The sequence below is a fragment of the Corylus avellana genome, chromosome ca5 (genome assembly GCF_901000735.1).
Source record: "Corylus avellana chromosome ca5, CavTom2PMs-1.0".
Classification (NCBI taxonomy): Eukaryota; Viridiplantae; Streptophyta; class Magnoliopsida; order Fagales; family Betulaceae; genus Corylus; species Corylus avellana.
In genome coordinates this window covers 32799400-32821147 of record NC_081545.1, presented here as the reverse complement: position 1 = coordinate 32821147, position 21748 = coordinate 32799400, and the positions used below count along the sequence as shown (strand labels likewise).

The following is a 21748-nucleotide window of genomic DNA, read 5'->3' as shown; positions in this document are numbered from 1 at the left end:
AAAAAAAAAAAAAAAATTACGAAGTCAAAATTAGCGTCTGTTGGTGTCAGATTGCACTGTAGCTGGAACAGTACCGTTCCAGCTAGAGTGCGGGGCTTCCCCTTACCAAACATAGCTAATAAGAGAAAAATCAAACTTGAGGTGGAGGCACATTGTCCAATCAAATGATTCAAATCACATGGGTTGACTAGACTCATGGAGTGCTGAATTTCTAAGACCCTTTTTGCCTCCAAACTAGGATTTCCTGATTACAGCATGAGCCCAAGAGTTGGCTTGGGCCAGTGACCCGATCCCTTCTGGGCTTTTTGTTGGCTTGGATTTCCTGATGACAATAAGCCTGGGATACAATTGGAGAATGCCTTGCTTATCTTTTTAATTTAATTTAATTTAGGGTAAAGTCTACCTATCACCCTCAAACTACCACCCAATTGATAATATCCCCCCTAAACTTTTAATTATGACAATGTCCCATCCAAACTACCAAAACATTGTCAATGTCCCCCTGAAGACTAGCAATAAGACAAAAATGCCCCTATAGATTTCTCAATAAAACAAAAATACCCCTATAAATTAAAAAAAAATTGATTTTTTTAAAAAAAAAATGAAAAATTTTAATTAAAAAACGAAAAATTTTAATTTAAAAATACTATTTTTTAAAAAAACAATTTTTTTAAACAAAAAATTTTAATTTTTTTTTAAAACGGAAATTTTTATTTAAAAAAAAAATCATTTTATTAAACGTAAATTTTTATTTAAATGAAATTATAAAACAAAAAAAATACAAAAAAAAAATCAATTTTTATATATAAAAAAAAAAATCGAATTTTTTTTTAATTTTTTTCTTATAAAATTGATTTAAAAAAAATTGGCCAACGTTTGGATTTTTTTTTTGTTAGTTTTAGTTTTTTTCTAGAAGTTTTAGTTTTAGTAATTTCGTCATTGGGGGGAACATTGACAATTTTTTGTAGTTTGGGGAGGACATTGTCACAATTGAAAGTTTGGGGGACATTATCAATTGAGTGGTAGTTTGAGGGGGTTATATGGACTTTATTCTTTAATTTATTATTATATATTTTTTTAAGAACAACTTCATTGCAAATAACATAAAATTGAAAATGCAGAAATACAGGGAAAAAGAAAGATAAGAGAAAATAAGAGAACACAGTAACGCAACCATAATAGACTACAAACACCTCAAAGCCTTAAAGAAGATCTAGGAAGGTGGAAGTCACTTGGGAATGCAGCTTTTGATGGCCGTGGCCCATTATCATGGATAAAACCATTGGAAAGTACAAAGACACCCCTATAAACTTAGATCTAATCCAACTTCCAAAGAAGATGAACAGACTAAGGGATGACAACTTAGATCTAACATGGCTTCCAAGGAAATTGAAAAGACTATGAAGAACAAGAACAATGAAAAGGGGATCTCCATCACAAACAAAGAGTTTGAAGCCCAAATAGTTCGGGTTAACAAGTGAACAACATAAAAACACAAAACTAACTCATAAAATAGCAGCTTTGGCGAAGGGCGAGGTGAAGGAGAGCCTTGCAAGGATGCTGTCCAGCACGTGAGAGTTACGCTTCGGCACGTTAGATCCACACGCAAGCGTGCGAGGTCCACACTCCAGCGTGTGCATGTCGAGGGGAGGTGCGAATGGTGGTGCCGGGCAGCTAGGACTCCAGTGATGGTGGTGGTGTGGTGCGTTGCATGCTGGAACTGGCAGAGAAATGAAGGTTCGATTTTGAAAAAATTCATCTTCAAAAATCACAGATCCAGCCGAGAAACGCAGTGAAGAAGGTGACTAGCGAGGAGGGAGACTATGGCTGTGTTTTTTGGAGGGTTGGGGATAAATCATCAAAGACGATAGATAAAGCCTTGTAAAGAGACTAGAGGATTTTGAAAAAAAAAACTTTAGAGAGATAATGAGTTCTCTCGAAAGAGAGAAACTCATAAAAGGGAAAAGAAAATAGCAGTAAGGACGAGTAGGAGGAGGAGGAGGAGGGAAACCAGATCTGGTATTCCCTCCTCCTCCTGTGGCTTTTTTGGCTATTGGCTTTCTCTCTCTTTTTTTTTTTTTTTTTTTTTTGAGGAGAGAGAAGATAGTAGTTTTCTATATGCTTGCTTCAATGCTTTAGCACATGCAATCATCCTCGCTTATCACTTATCAGTTATATAGCTTTCTTTGTTCTTATATTTTGAATAAAATAATAGGCATATTGGCCTAATACTCATGTAAATTCATATTAAATTCATACCTTACTGCTTGAAACACAAAAAGAAGAAAGGGTAATTTTTAGTAATTTTTCTTCAAAATTTTAAAAAAGTTACAATTACTCTCTCAAATTATTAGCCCCTTTCATTTAGTTAGAGTTTTGGGTTAAACTAGATAGAAAAGATGTATGTGACCCAAAATGACAATAATCATTGTTAAATTATTTATTCATTTTGATGTATAAATTAACCCGAACAAACACTAAACAAGCCTTAAACTGAGCTACCAAGAAGAGGCCACAACACAAAAAACAAAACCATCACCCTATAAATATACACAACATTCATTCTAAATTTAGTGTAACTTAAGAGGGTCAAGTGAGAAAAAACCATTTTATGGTGTTTTAGACTTTCAGATCAAGATTCAAATGCTATTTGTTGTTATGGATTTCAGTTAAGTTAGTTTTCTTCATCAGCTTATTGTGAAAACCATAATAGTTAAGATATTGGAATTATAGAATATTATTATGTAGATTTATTTTACAGCATCCAAAATTTGAAACAACCAAATCCATTAGTAGTATAATGGAAGGATTTATTTATTTATTTATTTTTTTCGTAAATTAAATTGAGAAAACAGTTTGTTTGAATGAATGAGAGCAGGTAGAGCAAAAAAAAAAAAAAAGGATAGCTAGCTAGCTATTGCCCTTTCAATTGATAGTCAATTGATAGACAATGCTGCAAAGCATGATATATGTTTTAACCTGATTGGCTCCTAGATACTGGTCATTTCTTGCAAAATCCCTGAAGTCTTTGTCACATGAGAGACCGTCATCCTGGGCGGCTATCATCCCTGTCTTAATATCATTGTAGTTCCTAGATTGCAGGGCTTTGCTCGTATCTGCAAGTTTTCTGATTGCATCTTGGTAGTCCTTAATGCAATTTACCAGGGCAACCTTACTGCCGCTATATACTCTTTTGTTGAGCAGGTTTGTGAATTGGTCACTTATTTGGGTTGCTGTAGATGTTGTATTCTTTAGTATAATTGCGGCTACGTCTTCAAAACTAGTAGCCGACGTACTCGTCGGATCCAATTGAAGAGTATCTTTGCACAATACCTTGAACGTGACTTCATCACAAACTGCTAAGATCGCATTTTGAGCAAGAATTTGGATTGGGAAGAGACTTACAAGCAGCACAAGGAAGACCTTTGAGCAAGAAATGGTGTTCATCTTTGCTTTTTTGTAGAGGACTTTATCTTGTTATTGAGTTAAGAAATATATATATTCAAGTGTATATAAAGAGTAGAGGGATTAAATTACGACCACACAATCACTTTGTTTAACAAAGTTTATTTGTGGTTCTTTTGGACAATATGAGCCTGCATGCACCATTCACTCACTCTCATGTTTCCAGCGAAACATTTTCAACCTCACATATATTAATTACTTTTTTTAAAAAAAAAAAAATCGGTCAAACATGCTAAAAATAATATTGAAGCATTTTTCAAAAGACCAACTAATTAAAATGATATTGACCTCTTCATGCGTCGTTTTTTTTCTAGACAAAGACATTTTAGGAGTCCAACACAGTTTTAGAGAGCACAGTTGGGATATGTCAAAATTGTCTTATTGTATGCGGCTTGCCGGAGACTAATCTCATTTGGTTTTTGAACTTTTGCTCTCTATATGAACCACCACGATGTCGGCCGGCGGGGTTCCAATCCCTCTTCTGCCACAACCGGCAAAAATGGGAAGGCCCATTTCCTACGGTAGGAAAATTATCATCAGGATATCAAATCTAAAGTTATAGAATCAGGATATCAAATCTAAAGTTATAGAACTTGGGCGTGTCTTTTGTCTAAATGTAATGGGCTTTTTTTTTCTTTTCATTTTTTTCCTTTTTTATTTATTGTTAATTTAATAATTTAGTGGTGGATCAATTATATGTTAAATAAAGTATTTTTGTTTTTTGTTTTACGCTCCATAATTCTAACTTAGCTGGACTCTAGCAAAATATCAGAGCATGTACGCAAAGCCGTGTTTTTCAAAGTATCTCTATCTAACTTCTCAAACTAAAAATTAACTTTTGCTTTTTTATTTAAATATTATTTTTTAAGGATTTTCTTTTATTCTTTCAAGGAGAGAAAAGGTCAAACTTGTGAGGAGAGAAAATTCAAACTTTTAATATATATATATATATATATATGAGAGAGAGAGAGAGAGAGAGAGAGAGTGTCAAAAAGATACATTTTAGTATTTTGACTTTGCAAATTATAGATTTTTCCAAAATAAAGAGCAGAATAAAAATAGAAATGATAAAAATTATTATCCATCTAATTTTTCATCTATTTTCGTATAATGAGCAGGTGAATTTACTATTAAATTTGTGTGAAAGCTATATGAGTCCGCAAATTCAATAGAAGATCTATTAAATATAGTTAAAAAATAATGAAGAAGATAATGTGATTTATCTCGAGAGTTGGCTAAGAAGAGGAAAGAAATTTGTTAAAATTTAAAATAAAATGAAAAATATAAAAGAGAAAAATCAGTTTGATTAGTTGATGTGTCAAAGTCGATTGGCTGGATGGATTAAATCTCCAAATCGGTGCCGGGCCTAATAAGAGAAACAATTAGAAGGTGAAGCAAATCAAACTTGAGGTGGAGGCACATTGTCCAATCAAATCACATGGGTTGGCAAGACTCATAAGAGTGCTGGATTTCAAGACCCTTTTCGCCTCCAAAATAGGATTTCCAGATTACAGCATCAGCCCAAGAGTTTGCTTGGGCCAGTGAGCCGATCCCTTCTGGGCTTTGGATGGCTTGGATTTCCTGATGACAATAAGCCTGGGATACAATTGGAGAATGCCTTGCTTATAACCTATCAGTTATATAGCTTTCTTTTTTGTTATATTTTGAATAAAATAATAGGCATAATATTGGCCTAATACTCATCTACATTCATATTAAATTCATATCTTACTGCTTGAAACACAAAAAGAAGAAAGCATATTTTCCTAATTTTTAGGCTACCCTCTTTAAACTTACAGTCAAATTATAATTTTTCTTCAAAATTTTTAAAAAATTACAATTGCTCTCTCAAATTATTAGCCCCTTTCATTTAGTCCTTATGTTAGAGTTTTGTGTTAAACCATATAGAAAAGATGTAACCCAAAATGACAATAATATTCCCTTGTTAAATTATTTATTCATTTTGATGTATACATTAACCTGAACAAACATCGAACAAGGCTGAAAGCATGAAACTGAGCTACTAAGGAGAGACTACAATGTACACAACAAACAAAACCATCACCCTATAAATATACACAACATTCATTATAAGTTTGATGTGACTTAAGAGGGTCGAGTGAGAGAAACCATTTTATGGTGTTTTAGGCTTTCAGATCAAGATTTAAAGGCTATTTATTGTTATGGATTTCAGTAATTAAGTTTATTGTTAAACCCTAAAAGTTAAAGATATTAGAATTATAAAATATTATTATGTAGATTTATTTTACAGCATCCAAAATTTGAAACAAACACAATTTGTAAATCTATTACAATTTACTTGCTACATACAATTAAATCCATTAGTAGTATAATGGAACTAATCCATTAGTAGTATAATGGAACTGTAAATTAAATTGAGAAAACAGTTTGAATGAATGAGTTCATTTGCGAGTGGTCAATTGCAAGACAATTCTGCAAAGCACGATATATGTGTCACCCTGATAGCCTAATGGAGGATTGCTGTTTTTTCCAAATTTCTTGAAGTCTTGGTCACATTTGCCAACAGCAGTCATGGCAACCAAGATTGGCTTCTTAACATCCGCGTACCTCTTTGATTGCAGGGCTTTTCTCGAATCCTCAAGTTTTCCAATTGCATCTTTGTAGTACTTACTGCAATTTACTAGGGCAACTACATCGCCGCCCCACGACGATCGTGCTTGTTTGAGCAGGTTTATGAGTTGGTCACTTATTTGGTTTGCTGTAGATGTTGCATGCTTTAGCATAATCATGGCTACGTCGTCAAAACTAGTGGCCGATTTACTCGCCGAGTCCGAGCTAAGAGTTTTTCTGCACAATACCCTATACTCAGTGTGATCACAAACTGCTAAATTTTGAGAAAGAATTTGGGTTGGGAAGAGAGTTACAAGCAGCACAATTAGGAAGACCTTTGAGCAAGAAATGATGTTCATCTTTGCTTTTTTGCAGAGGAATATTTTATCTTGTTATATATTGATCTAACTTCTAAGAAATACATTCAAGTGTATATAAAGAGCAGAGAGATTAGATTATAACCATACAATCACTCTATTTAATAGAGTCTCTTTGTGGTTCAATTCTGTTGGACAATATGAACTTGCATGTACTATTCACTCACTCCCCATGTTTTCAGCAGAAACATTTTCAACTCCACTTGTATTAATTACTTTCTTTTTTTATTTGGTCAAACATGCTAAAAATAATATTGAAGCATTTTTCAAAATACCAACTAATTAAAATGACTCCCAATTTTTTTTTTTTTTTTTTTCCTTTTTCGATATATAGTTTGAATACTAAAAACACTTGCATGCTGCATCCTATTACACCTTATCTCCTGTTAGCTAGCTGTAGGCATATACGCTATGGATGGCTATAGCCTATAATCATGTCTTTCCAAAATTGGCATATACTTAGTTTAAGCTCACTCAGATACCATGATGTTGTATTAGACCTTCGTTGTTACGGTAACCTTCTTTTCAATGTGTGTTTTAGGTTTAAAAGTGTGGTTTTAGGGTTGTAATTAGTGTTTAACTAATTATAAGTTGGTTTATAGTGCAGGAAGTTAAGATGTCTAAAGAATCACCTGAGTGATAAAGGTAAGTGAATACTTATGAAATTGAGAAAAGAAAACCGGCCATTTTGAGCATGTCATGTTGATATAAACACTATCAAACTTTTTTTTTTCTTCATATTTATATTTTCAAATGTGAAGCATCATAATCCATAGTTTGGCTTCTTCAAGAGTCTTTTGGTATATATATTAAAATGTGAAAATTTTTAATATACACATCACTAAAACATGACTTGAAAATTGTTGACACTATTGTCAAGCTGTTGAAAATTTATTGTGATAATTGTGCTAGCGTGAGTAGAGACCCACATTAATTATTTCCTGTTGGCCATGGGTAGATCATTACGCAAGATAAGTGCCCAGCCCAGGACAGGGATCACAGTAAAAGTGCATCTCTCTCTTCTTTTTTTTTTTTTTTTTTCAATAAATGGGCTGAAGCACGACTAACCAAGGCCCAGTAACTAGTTGCCACTGTGGATGAAGAAATTCGGCTTCCTAAAAATTATTTGTAAAATTTGCTCTATTATGTCACAATTTTATGTAATTTATTATTTTGAAAAATATATCATTATCTTATAAGATTGTGACATATTATTTTTTTAAAAAATTTAAAAAGTGTAGTATTCCTCTTAAAAAAATAACATTATTAGTCAGCCTTGCACGATTGATAACCTTATTAGTCAGCCTTGCACGACTAAATTTGTTATGTTGTTGGGTGCCCTATCAGATTTGGACAGCTAAGATTAATGTAATTGCCGGAAGCATCCAGAACATGAGATATTTTTAGGCTTAAGATTTTTTAATCAATTGCCGTGAATTGTAAGTCTTCAAATAGCAGTTTAATGGGCCGGATACCCACTTCATGTCTTAAAAACTTCATTAAAGTTAGTTCGACTACGGAAAAGTAATCACGTGACTTGTTAAAAAAATAAAAAAATTGGATTGCCTTTACTCCTACTTGAATGATTGTCAAATTTACTACATGATCATCAATATTATGAAAACTTGCCGGCAGAGAGAAAAGTTGGTGAGAGAGAGAGAGAGAGAGATGGAAGAATGTGGGATTGTTTTCATGATCTTGGGGGTGGGAAGAAATGCGTACCAGCCATGAAGGTGTTAAGCGGACCTGGGTATAGAGAAGAAGGATCAAAAAGTGCCATGGCAGACGAAGCCACTTCAGCGGTGCCACCACCGCCAGCTGTGGCGGCACCGGCAATAAGGTTCAGAGGTTGAATTCCGCCACCCACGAAGGAGCTCTCCCCACTTACGGAGTAGTTAGTTTCGGGGCCTGCAATAGCTCTCCCCACCCATGAAGAATTTTTTTTTTTTTTTTTTTTTGGTTCAGGTCTGAGGAGAAAACCACTCACTTGAGAGGGGAATGCCGTTGTTGTTGTTGTTGTTTAAAGCAGCCGAGGCCTGTGACCTTGTGACTCTTCCGACTGATGATGGGTCTCCATTGGTGAGATTGTGAATCAAGAAGGGTGGGTCACTGGAAAACTAACTTTTTTGGCCGGGATTTGACTGGAAAGATCAGGGCAAAAGGAAATAGAGGATACCAGGTCTGAGAATGGGTAGGGGGCATTTTGGGGAAGAAAGGTGCATAAGTGATCACTTACGAGTTTGTGATCACTTTTTCGTCGATTAAAGCGGTTTTGACTGACGGATAGGTTGAATTGAAAAAATTTAAAAGTTTGAGAGGTGCATTACAAAAATTGAAAAAAAATAAATAAATAAAAAATCAAATTAAAAATCACCTCAAACTAAATTGTACGGAGTAAAGTATAATTTTTTCATAAAAAAAAAAATTATAAATTAAAAAGATTGCTAAATTGAGGCAACCAAACCTTCTCTCTTTTGGGTATAAAGTCCACTTAACCCCCTCAAACTACCACCACAATGACAATCTACCGCTCAAATTATTAATTACGACAATTTACCTCATAAACTACCAAAACAATGACAATTTACCCCCTACAAAATGACGAAATTACCCCTATAAAATTTTCAATAAGACAAAAATACCTTTAAAATTTTGAAAATAAATAAATAAATTTTAGTATTTTTATTTTTATTTTAGTAAGGGTAATTTTTTTATTTTGTTAAAATTTGGGATATATTGTCATTGTTTTGGTAGTTTTGAAGGTAAATTGTCACAATTGATAGCTTGGGGGTAAATTATCATTGGGGAGTTAGTTTGAAGGGGTTAAGTGAACTTTACCCTTTTTTTTTTTGAGAAGAAAACTTCTTTCTCTTGTTTATTGCAGAAAACCACTCAATAACTTTATTTATTTTTGGTAGAATATTTTTCATATCCCAGTATTATGGGTCGAAGAAATTAATAATCAAAAAAGAAAAGAAAATAATAGCGGAAATAAATAAACAAAATAGTAAAAGAGACACAATAATTTTATGTGGTTGGATTTTTGACCTAGATATATAGATAAAGCCATAAGGACTGCATTATGCTTTTATTCGATCATTTTACAATACAAATAGTTCATATTTATAGGGATGTGGATATAATATAAAGTGGTATGATTAATAAAATCAAATCATGTATATTTAATTCTGATTTGATTTTATCAATTACAACCAATGCTAATATATTGTAATATATATTCTCATAATATCACAATATATTCTAACATTCTCCCTCAAACTCAAGGTGAAAGGTTATGAAACCTTGAGTTTGATTTTTTTTTTTTTTTTTTTTGTTCTTTTTTCTTTCTTTCTTTCTTTTCTTCTTCTTCTACAGATGGCAAAACAATACAAAAGATGGTCATTTATGGGCCAAAAAAAGGAGCCAACTTTAAGCTGAAATAAGAACCAACTGTAGATTAAAATAGGCCTGAGTTTTAAACAATAGTACAAAGGTAAATTTTTAACAATACCACAAAGGCCAAACAAAAAGATGGCCAATTTTAGGTTAAAATGACCTGGGTTTTAAACTAATACTACAAAGGGCGAGCTGAAATAGGACAACTATGGGCCAAAGCATGGGCAACTTGGCCTCTTTTGATTTTTTTTTTTTTCGTTTTTCTTTTCTTTTCAACCGATATTCCTTCTTTTTTTTTTATTTTTTATTATCAAATAAAGCAACCTAACAAGCATATCCAGCACAGCACTTCACGTTTTTATTTTTTATTTTTAGTTTAACATGAACGACCATAATTTTCTACAATACCGTAAAGCATAGGCACTCAAGCAAAATCCTCTCTCATAGTCTCATGTCCCATAAATGGAGGAATATCTATCACTCTATTTTATTTTTTTTATTTTTTATTTTTATTTTTTTAAAAGTTCTCACTCTATATTTCCTAGTAATCCAAATTAATATCACAAAAGGCCAAATAAATTGGGTTAACAAAAGGCTAAAAGTAGATATAGGTCAATAAATGAACAACAATAGACCGAATACTGATTGGGCCAATAGCAGGCTAAAAATAGGTATAGGTCAACAAAGAACCAATAAACTAGATAATAATTTTTTTTTTTTTTTTTTTTTGGCATGTCCGCATAAGAGGGAGGAGGGAGATTCAATCTAGTGACCTCCACTTCATAAAGTGTAGTCCCAGCTAAGTAGCTACCTTTTGGGACAAACCAGATAATAATTAGAACAACAAAAAATCAATAAACCAAATAATGATTAAGCTGACAAATGGCCAAGAGAAGGACAGTTTTGCCCTTTTTTTTTTTTTTTTCCACCGATTTTTCGTCTATCTTTGTTGACTATCCATTCACCACATCACCACACAAACCAAGCATTTTTCTCTCTCTTTGCTGCTGCTAATACCTCAACAATCCCAACATTAATTTCTTACACAAAGAAATACGAAATTAATTCTGGCTATATGATACTTAAAAAATAAATTAAAAAAAAATATGAATTATATAATTCAGAGCCCCCTCACATCTATCATTTTCATGGAGATCGATCTAGAAGGGCGATGATTTTGACAATTGGGGAAGGTCATAATTAATATTGGTGGGCCAATTTACACAAATTGGCTAGATTCTCTAGCTGATGCCAGAAGTAAAACAAGGGCAAGAGAACTTTGAAGTCTAGAAGGTAAGAATATAAGTCTCTCAAGAAAACTCCAATTTTATTTCTTCCTTTATATTATTTTCCCTGGACAAACCTTAGAAAGAAAAAAAAAACTATTGATATTGACTTCTTCATACATCGTTTTCTGCTGGATAAAGACATTTTATGAGCCCAACACGGTTTTAGAGAATATAACTAGGATGTGTCAAAATTGTCTTATTGTATGTGGCTTGCTAAAGTCTAATCTCATTCAATTTTTAAACTTTTACTCTCTATACGAATCACCACGGTGTCGGTTAGCCAGCAGGGTTCTAATTCCTCTTCCTTCACAACCGGCAAAAATGGGAAGGCCCATTTCCTAGGGTAGGAAAATTATGTCGGGATAGTGAATCTAAAGTTATAAAACTTGGGTGCGTGTCTTTTGTCTAAATGTAATGGGCATATTTCTTTTATTTTTATATATTGTTAATTTAATAATTTAGTGCTGGATCAATTATATGTTAAATAAAATATTTCCACCCGAATCAACATTTTTTTTTGTTTTACGCTCCATAATTCTTTCTTAGCTGGGCTTGGGCAAAGTAGCCGAGCAGGCAAGTATTAGTAGAATAGCAAAGATGTGTTTTTATTCATTAATACGTTTACTACACCTTTTTTTTTTTTTTAGTTGTCAACATTTTTCGAAGTATTTACATCGACTCCTCAAGCTAAAAATTCACTTTTGCTCTTTTACTTAAATATTATTTTTTAAGGCTTTTCTTTTATTCTTGCATGGAGAGAGAAGGTCAAACTTGTGAGGAGAGAAAATTCAAACTTTAATTTTTATTTTTTTTTAAAGATTTATTGGAGAGTCAAAAAGATACATTTTAGTCTTTTTGACTTTCCAAATTATAGATTTTTCCAAAATAAAAGAAGAATAAAAAGATAAATGATAAAAATCTTTATTCATTTAATCCTTTGTCCATTTTTTAGAATGAATATGTAAATCTACTATTGAATTTGTGTGAGCGTGTCCACAAATCCAATAATCAATCTATTAAATTTACAAAAAAAATATACATAGTTAAAAAAGAATGAAGAAGATAATGTGTAACATACTTGGAATAAAATTTCTCTGGAGAGTTAGCTAAGAAGAGGAAAGAAATTTGTTAAAATTTCAAATAAAATGAAAAATGTGAAAGAGAAAAATCAGTTGATGTGTCAAAGTTGATTAGTTGGATGGATTAAAGCTCCAAATCGGTGCTGGGCCTAATAAGAGAAAAATCTTGAGGTGAAGGCACATTGTCCAATCGAATCACATGGGTTCAAAAGTAGGGGTGTTCTGAATTTCTAAGACCCTTTTCGCCTCCAAAATAGGATTTCTGATTACAGCATCAGCCCAAGAGTTGGCTTGGGCCAGTGACCCGATCCCTTCTAGGCTTTGGATGGCTTGGATTTCCTGATGACAAGAAGCCTGGGATACAATTGGAGAATGCCTTGCTATCTTTTTTATTTTATTTATTATTATATATATTTTTTAAGAACAACTTCATTGCAAACAACATAAAATTGAAAATGCAGAATTACAGGGAAAAAGAAAGACAAGAGAAAATAAGAGAACAAACTAACCCAACAATGATCACAAACACCTCAAAGCCTTAAAGAAGATTTAGGAAGGTGGAAATCACTTGGGAATGCAGTTTTTGATGGCCGCAGCCCATTATCATGGATAAAACCACTGGAAAGTACAAAGACCCCTATAAACTTAGATCTAATCTGACTTCTAAAGAAGACAAACAAACAACTTAGATCTAATCTGACTTCCAAGGAAATTGAAAAGACTAAGAAGAGCAAGAACAGTGGAAAGGGGATCTCCATCACAGACAAAGAGTCTAAAGCCCAAATAGTTTGGGATAACAAACGAACAACCAAAAAACACGGAACTAACTCAGAAAACAGCAGCTTTGGAGGAGGGCAAGGTGAAGGAGAGCCTTGCGAGGATGTTGTCCGACATGTGAGAGTTACATTTCGGCATGTTAGATCCACATGCAAGCGCGTGAGGTCCACGCTCTAGCGCATGGATGTCGAGGGGAGGTGCGAATGGTGGGGCCGGGCAGCTAGGACACCAGTGATGGTGGTGCTGTGGTGCGTTGCATGTTGGAATTGGCGGATAAATGAAGATCCAATTTTGAAAAAACACATCTTCAAAAATCATAGATCTAGCCGAGAAACGCAGTGAAAAAGGTGACTAGCGAGGAGGGAGACGATGGCTACGTTTTTTGGAGGGTCGGGGATCAATCATCAAAGACGATAGATAAAGCCTCGTAAAGAGACTAGAGGATTTTGAAAAAAAAACTCTAGAGTGATAATGAGTTCTCTCAAAAGAGAGAAACTCAGAAAAGGGAAAAGAAAAGAGCAGTAAGGAGGAGGAGAAGGGAAACCAGATTTGATTTTCCCTCCTCCTCCGGTGGCTTTTTTGGCTGTTGGGTTTGTCTGTCTTTTTTTTCTTTCTTTTTTTTCTTTTTAGGAGAGAGAAGAGAGTACTTTTCAATATGCTTGCTTCAATGCTTTAGCACATGCAATCATCCTCGCTTATCACTTATCAGTTATATGGCTTTCTTTTTTCTTATATTTTGAATAAAATAACAGGTATATTGGCCTAATACTCATGTCAATTCATATTGAATTCATACCATGCTGCTTGAAACACAAAAAGAAGAAAAGGGTAATTTTTAGTAATTTTTCTTCAAAATTTTTAAAAAGTTACAATTACTCTCTCAAATTATTAGCCCTTTTCATTTAGTCCTTCAGTTAGAGTTTTGTGTTAAACCAGATAGAAAAGATGTATGTGACCCAAAATGACAATAATATTCCATTGCTAAATTATTTAGGGTGCGTTTGGGAGTGCGTATTTTTAAAAATAATCTGTGATTTTAAACGAAATCACAATTTTAGGGTGTTTGCAATTGCGATTTTAAAAACGCAAATTTTAAAATCGCAAAAAAATTTACGATTTCCATAAGCTGATTAGATGATGCTTATTTGAAAAAGTGCGAATTTAAAACAAAATCACGATTTCTATTAAAAAGATATTTGGCGCAATAGTTATCTTTTATTGAACGGGAATGAAAAAAATACCAAGAATATCCCCTAAAATATATTAAAACCCTTCTTTTCTATTTTTTTTTCTTCATCCTCTTTGTCTTGTTCATCCTTTCTCTGCCCTGTAACAGTGTGCGTCGCTGTTGTCCATCTCTCCGCCCCTCGACCAGGTAATAATCTCACCTTAATATTTTCTTTCTCTCCATATAACTCTTTTGCTTTTGTAAAACTTTTCACTGTTTGGTGTTCGGTGTTATTTTATGTGGTTTGTATGATTACTGTACTTTTTTATATATGCGTTTATGTTCTTCAACCATTTCTACAGAGTAAAGTTGTGATTTTATTTTTTTTCAAAATTTTATTTAGATTACCATGCATGCATAGTGATCTGCAATCTATCATAGTATGCAGTGATAGATCACTGTACACGCACAGTAATGTGATAGTGCGTGTACAGTAACTGCGTGAGGCTTTTTCTTTAAAAAAAATACACTATACAGTGACCAAGATGATGATTTTTCTTAGGTCACTGTGCATTGCATAGTGATGTGCACAATGGTTTTTTATGGCTTCTCTTTTTCTTTTTTCTTTTTTTAAAGGTACTCTACAGCAACAATTTGTGATGGATTTTTATTTTTATTTTTTAATGGGTATTGCATTGTAACAGTTGGTGATATTTTTTTATATATATATTTTTTAATGGGTAATAAACAGTGATAATTTTTTATATATATTTTTTTTAATGGGTAATAAACAGTTATCAAGTACCAATTTAAATTATTGGTGAATTATGTAACAGTTAAATTTGATAAATATTATTAGTTTAATTTGATGGATTGTTCTTGTATTTTTTTATTATATGTCTGTTTAGGATATGTTTCAAGAAAAAAAAAAATACAGAAACAAAAAAGCATATAGAAACAAGTAATATAGCAATATATAATTGCCTAAGTAGAAAACTCAAAGTTAATGTCAAATTATAAGTCATACTTTTGTTTGCATAGGTGTTAAAAATGGAGGCTTATAGACAATGTTAGTTTTTTCACTATTATAAAGAAATGTCCTTATTGGTAGTTTGGTCATGAAACCGCAATTATTTGCTAATATTATCCAAATACTCAATTGATTAAAAAAAAAAAAAACTTTTTAGCATGTTTTACCAAACGCCTGTGCGATTTTAAAAATGCAATTTTTAAAATCACACTTATTGAAATCGCACTCCCAAACGGGCCCTTATTCATTTTGATGTATAAATTAACCTGAACAAACACCAAACAAGGCTGAAACCGAGCTACCAAGAAGAGCCCACAACACAAAAAACAAAACCTTCACCCTATAAATATACAACATTCATTCTAAATTTAGTGTAACTTAAGAGGGTCAAGCGAAAAAAACCATTTTATGGTGTTCCATTTTATGGTGTTTTAGGCTTTCAGATCAAGATTCAAATGCTATTTGTTGTTATGGATTTCAGTAATTAAGTTAGTTTTTTTCATCAGTTTATTGTGAAAACCATAATAGTTAAGATATTGGAATTATAGAATATTATTATGTAGATTTATTTTACAGCATCCAAAATTTGAAACAACCAAATCCATTAGTAGTATAATGGAAGGATTTATTTATTTATTTATTTTTGTTTTTCGTAAATTAAATTGAGAAAACAGTTTGAATGAATGAGAGCAGGTAGAGCCAAAAAAAAAAAAAAAAAAAAAGGATCGCCTTTTCAATCGGTAATGGTCAATTGATAGACAATGCGGCAAAGCATGGTAAATGTTATACCCTGATTGTCTCCTGGATACCGGTCGGATCCTGTAAATTTCGAGAAGTCGCCTTCACAAAAGAAATTGGCATTCTTGGCGGCTAGCAACCCTGTCTTAACACCAATGTTGTTCCTAGATTGCAGGGCTTTGCTCGTATCCGCAAGTTTTCCGATTGCATCTTTGTAGTACTTAATGCAATTTACCATGGCCTTCTCAACGCCGCGCGTAGATCGATATACTCCTTGGTTGAGCAGGTTTGTGTATTGGTCACTTATTTGGGTTGCTGTAGATGTTGTATTCTTTAGTATAATTGCGGCTACGTCTTCAAAACTAGTAGCCGAATTACTCGTCGGATCCGATTGAAGAGTATCTTTGCACAATTCCTTGAACGTGACTTCATCACAAACTGCTAAGATCGCATTTTGAGCAAGAATTTGGGTTGGGAAGAGACTTACAAGCAGCACAAGGAAGACCTTTGAGCAAGAAATGGTGTTCATCTTTGCTTTTTTGTAGAGGATTTTATCGTGTTATTGAGTTAAGAAATACATATTCAAGTGTATATATAGAGTAGAGGGATTAGATTATGACCACACAATCACTTTATTTAACAGAGTTTATTTGTGGTTCTTTTGAACAATATGAGCCTACATGTACCATTCACTCACTCCCATGTTTTCAGTAGAAACATTTTCAACTCCACTTGTATTAATTACTATTTTTTTTAAGAAAAAAAAAAATTTGGTCAAACATGCTAAAAATAATATTGAAGCATTTTTCAAAGGACCAACTAAAAAAAAATGATATTGACCTCTTCATGCGTCATTTTTTTTCTAGATAAAGACATTTTAGGAGCCCAACACAGTTTTAGAGAACACAGCTGGGATATGTCAAAATTGTCTTATTGTATGCAGCTTGTCGGAGACTAATCTCATTTGGTTTTTGAACTTTTGCTCTCTATACGAACCACCATGATGTCGGCCGGCGGGGTTCCGATCCCTCTTCCTCCACAATTGGCAAAAATGGGAAGGCCTATTTCCTAGGGTAGGAAAATTATGATCGGGATATCGAATCTAAAGTTATCAAACTTGGGCGTGTCTTTTGTCTAAATGTAATGGGCTTTTTTATTATTATTTTATTTGTTGTTAATTTAATAATTTAGTGGTAGATAAATTATATGTTAAATAAAGTATTTTCACCCGAATCAACATTTTTTTTTTACGCTCCATAATTCTTCCTTAGCTGGGCTCTAGCAAAATAGCAGAGCATGTACAAGTATTAATAGAATAGCAAAGACGTGTTTTTCAAAGTATCTACATCTAACTTCTCAAACTAAAAATTAACTTTTGCTCTTTTATTTAAATATTATTTTTGAAGGATTTTCTTTTATTCTTGCAGGAGAGAGAAGGTCAAACTTGTGAGGAGAATAAATTTAAACTTTTAATATATATATATATATATATATATATATATATATATATTAGTATTTTGACTTTCCAAATTATAGATTTTTCCAAAATAAAGAGAAGAATAAAAATAGAAATGATAAAAATTATTATCCATCTCATTTTTCATCTATTTTCGTATAATGAGCAGGTGAATTTATTATTAAATTTGTGTGAAAGTTATATGAGTCCACAAATTTAAGATCTATTAAATATGGTTAAAAAATAATGAAGAAGATAATGTGATTTATCTCGAGAGTTGGCTAAGAGGAGGAAAGAAATTTGTTAAAATTTAAAATAAAATGAAAAATATAAAAGAGAAAAATCAGTTTGATTTGTTGCTATGTCAAAGTCGATTGGTTGGATGGATCAAATCTCCAAATCGGTCTTGGGCTTAATAAGAGAAAAATCAAACTTGAGGTGGAGGCACATTGTCCAATCAAATCACATGGGTTGACTAGACTCATAAGAGTGCTGAACTTCTAAGAGCATGTCCAGCAATGCCTAGCAGTTTAATTACTCAAAATACCATTATTTTAGATTAGTTACTACTTTTTTACATTTAACTCCAGCATACTATGTATTTAAGGGATAGTTCAATCAATTGGAGATTACGCCTTATGAAGCGAAGGTCACTAGTTTGAATTTTTCATTTTCTCCCCTTTTATGCGAATATGTCAAAAAAAAAAAAAAAAAAAAAACTCCCATATACTATTTATCTTACAATGCCTATTTGATTTAAATATTGTTTTTAATCTATTTTTTATTATTATTTTTTTCACTCCTCTCTCTCTCTACAGCCATGGCTGAGACCGTTGCGGAGATGCCCATTGACCCAGTCCCTACAAGGAGGCCAAGGAACACGAGGAAGGCACTGAAGGAGAAAAACCCATCAGCCAATGACCCGGTTCCGCCGCCAGATGACCACCCAGAAAAGGAGAACCACGAGAGCCTCCCGCAGCCACGGTCTTCGCCCAAGAAAGGCAAAGCAGCAGCCTCCAAGAAACAGCCAAAGCAAAAGCAACAATCTTTTGAGCAAGACTTGAAGGCCAAGGATGAGATGCTCTCCATCTCGATCTCCCACTCTCGGGTCTCTCTCCCTGTTTCTCCCTCTCTTCTTTTTTCTCCTTCCCTTCTCTTTCACTTTCGTTCTCACAGATGCGCGCAGTAGCAGAGAGATGGGTTGGAGAAATGGACTAGAAATGGGTAAAAGCAGAAATGGGTTTGGAATTGAGACGAGTTTGGGTTGATTTTGATTCTTGATCTTGGATGGGTTGGAATGAAGAGAGCTCGGCGAAGAAGGGAGCGTTGGGGGGGGGGGGAAGAACGGGAGAAAGAGAGAGAGAGATAGAAAAGAGAGAGGGAAACGATTAAAAAAATAGAAAGAAAGAGAAAATATGATTGAATAATAATAACAGCTGCTACAGTAAGCTTTCAAATATGAAAACTTACTGTAGCAGCTTCAAGGAAAAATGCTACTTTACCGTGTGTGCTGGAGGGACAAAACTTCTACATTTAACTAAAGAGTATCTTACAGTATTTGTAGAAGATGCTCCAAAAACGCAGCGGAGAAGGTGACTAACGATGAGAGAGACAGTGGCTGCGTTTTTTTGAGGGTCGGAGATAAATTATCAAAGACCATAAATAAAGTCTCGTAAAGAGATTAGAGAGTCCAAAGAAAAAACTACAGAGAGAAAATGAGTTCTCTCAATAGAGAGAAACTCATAAAAGGGAAAAAAAAGGAGCAGTAAGGAGGAGGAGGAAAAACCAGATGTTCCCTCCTCCGGTGGCTTTTTTGGCTGTTGGCTTTCTCGTTCTCTTTAATATGCTTGCTTCAATGCTTTACCACATGCAATCATCCTTGCTTATTAATTACTTATCAGTTATATAGCTTTCTTTTTTCTTATATTTTGAATAAAATAATATGTATATTGTCCTAATACTCATGTAAATTCATATCTTACTGCTTGAAACACGAAAAGAAGAAAGGGTAATTTTTAGGCTATTCTCTTTGAACTTACAGTCAAATTTTAATATTTCTTCAAAATTTTAAAAAAGTTACAATTACTCTCTCAAATTATTAGCCCTTTTCATTTAGTCCTTCTGTTAGAGTTTTGTGTTAAACTAAAGATGTATGTGACCCTAAATGACAATAATATTCCTTTGTTAAATTATTTATTCATTTTGATATATAAATTAACGAGAACAAACACCAAACAAAGCTGAAACTAAGCTACCAAGGAGAGGCCGCAACACAAAAAAACAAAACTATCACCCTAAAAATATACACAACATTCATTATAAATTTGGTGTAACTTAAGAGGGTCAAGTGAAAGAAACCATTTTATGGTGTTTTAGGCTTTCAGATAAGATTTAAATGCTATTTGTTGTTATGGATTACACTAAGTTTTTTTCATTAGTTTATTGTGAAAACCATAATAGTTAAGATAATGGAATTATAGAATATTATTATGTAGATTTATTTGACAGCAAACAAACACATATTGTAAATTTATTACAATTTACTTACTACAAATCCATTAGTAGTATAATGGAATTGTAAATTAAATTGAGAAAACAGTTTGAATGAATGAGAGCAGGTAGGAAAAAAGAAAAGAAAAGGAGGATAGCTAGCCTAGCTATCGCCGTTTCAATTGATAGTGGACAAGTCTATGACAATGTTGCAAAGCTCGTTATACGTGACACCCTGATTGCCTAATGGAGACTTGCCGGTTCTTCCATATTCCTCGAAGTCTTTGTCACATGAGCGACTAGCACCCATGGCAGCCAACATACCTGTCTTAACATCATTGTACTTCCTAGATGCCAGGGCTTTGCTCGAGTCCGCAAGTTTTCCGATTGCATCGTGGTAGTAAATTTTGCAATGTTTCAGGGAAACCATATCGCCGCCCGACCATCGCGATGATCCTTCTTGGATCAGTTTTGTGAGTTGGTCACTTATTTGGGTTGCTGTAGATGTTGCATTCTTTAGTATAATTGTGGCTACGTCTTCAAAACTAGTAGCCGACCCACTCGCCGAGTCCGATTGAAGAGTTCTTATGCACAATGCTGTATACAGAGTCTGATCACAAACTGCTAAGATCGCATTTTGAGCAAGAATTTGGGTTGGGAAGAGAGTTACAAGCAGCACAAGGAAGACCTTTGAGCGAGAAATGGTGTTCATCTTTGCTTTTTTGTAGAGGATTTTATCTTGTTATTCAGCTAAGAAATACATTAAGTGTATATAAAGAGTAAATGGATTAGACTATGACAACACAATCACTTTGATTAACAGAGTCTATTTGTGGTTCTTTTGAACGATATGAGCCTACATGTACACCATTCACTCACTCCCATGTTTCTAGCAGAAACATTTTCAACTCCACTTATATTAATTACTTTTTTTTATTATTTATTTATTTTTTAAAATTTGGTCAAACATGCTAAAAATAATATTGAAGCATTTTTCAAAAGTCCAACTAATTAAAATGATATTGACCTCTTCATGCGTCGTTTTTTTCAAGATAAAGACATTTTAGGAGCCCAACATAGTTTTAGAGAGCACAACTGGGATATGTCAAAATTGTCTTATTGTATGCGGCTTGCCGGAGACTAATTTCATTCGGTTTTTGAATTTTTGCTCTCTATACGAACCACCACGATGTTGGCCAGCGGGGTTCCAATCCCCCTTCCTCCACAACCGGCAAAAATGGGAAGGCCCATTTCCTAGGGTAGGAAAATTATGATTGGGATATCGAATCTAAAGTTATAGAACTTGGGCAGGTCTTTTGTCTAAATGTAATGGGCTTTTTTTTTTTCTTTTCTTTTCTTTTTATTATTATTATTATTTTTAATTATTAATTAAATAATTTAGTGGTGGATCAATTGTATGTTAAATAAAGTATTTTCACCTGAATCAACACATTTTTTTTTTTAATTTATGCTCCATAATTCTTACTTAGCTGGGCTTGGGCAAATTAAATAGCAGAGCATGTACAAGTATTAGTAGAATAGCAAAGACGTGTTTTTCGTCATTAATACGTTTGTTACACTTTTTTTTTATTAAGTATCTACATCCAACTTCTCAAACTAAAAATTAACTTTTGCTCTTTTATTTAAATATTATTTTTAAAGATTTTCTTTTATTCTTACAAGGAGCGAGAAGGTCAAAAAAAAAAAAAAAAGATACATTTTAGTATTTTGACTTTTCAAATTATTGATTTTTCCAAAATAAATAGTAGAATAAAAATTATTATCCATCTCATCTTTTATCCATTTTTGTATAATGAATATGTGAATCTACAATTAAATTTGTATAAAACTCCTAAGAATCCACAAATCCAATAACAGATCTATTAAATTT

The 21748-nt window shown here is 33.2% G+C and overlaps 4 protein-coding genes across 4 annotated transcripts; all 4 read right to left on the bottom strand.

The window, feature by feature from the left end:
* Nucleotides 1–2925: 2925 nt before the first annotated feature.
* On the bottom strand, nucleotides 2926–3447 carry LOC132182179 (pectinesterase inhibitor 2-like). The gene has a single exon (XM_059595368.1). The coding sequence runs from the start codon at nucleotides 3445–3447 to the stop codon at nucleotides 2926–2928; it is 522 nt and encodes a 173-aa protein (XP_059451351.1).
* A 2441-nt stretch (nucleotides 3448–5888) lies between these two features.
* On the bottom strand, nucleotides 5889–6416 carry LOC132182177 (uncharacterized). The gene has a single exon (XM_059595367.1). The coding sequence runs from the start codon at nucleotides 6414–6416 to the stop codon at nucleotides 5889–5891; it is 528 nt and encodes a 175-aa protein (XP_059451350.1).
* Nucleotides 6417–15906: 9490 nt separating this feature from the next.
* Nucleotides 15907–16440, bottom strand: LOC132182176 (uncharacterized). The gene has a single exon (XM_059595366.1). The coding sequence runs from the start codon at nucleotides 16438–16440 to the stop codon at nucleotides 15907–15909; it is 534 nt and encodes a 177-aa protein (XP_059451349.1).
* A 3595-nt stretch (nucleotides 16441–20035) lies between these two features.
* On the bottom strand, nucleotides 20036–20569 carry LOC132182175 (uncharacterized). The gene has a single exon (XM_059595365.1). The coding sequence runs from the start codon at nucleotides 20567–20569 to the stop codon at nucleotides 20036–20038; it is 534 nt and encodes a 177-aa protein (XP_059451348.1).
* Between the last annotated feature and the right edge of the window lie 1179 nt (nucleotides 20570–21748).

Bases quoted from the DNA above. Each gene is read 5' to 3' on its own strand.
- LOC132182176 (XM_059595366.1), bottom strand. From the start codon at position 16,440: ATGAACACCATTTCTTGCTCAAAGGTCTTCCTTGTGCTGCTTGTAAGT.
- LOC132182179 (XM_059595368.1), bottom strand. From the start codon at position 3,447: ATGAACACCATTTCTTGCTCAAAGGTCTTCCTTGTGCTGCTTGTAAGT.
- LOC132182175 (XM_059595365.1), bottom strand. From the start codon at position 20,569: ATGAACACCATTTCTCGCTCAAAGGTCTTCCTTGTGCTGCTTGTAACT.
- LOC132182177 (XM_059595367.1), bottom strand. From the start codon at position 6,416: ATGAACATCATTTCTTGCTCAAAGGTCTTCCTAATTGTGCTGCTTGTA.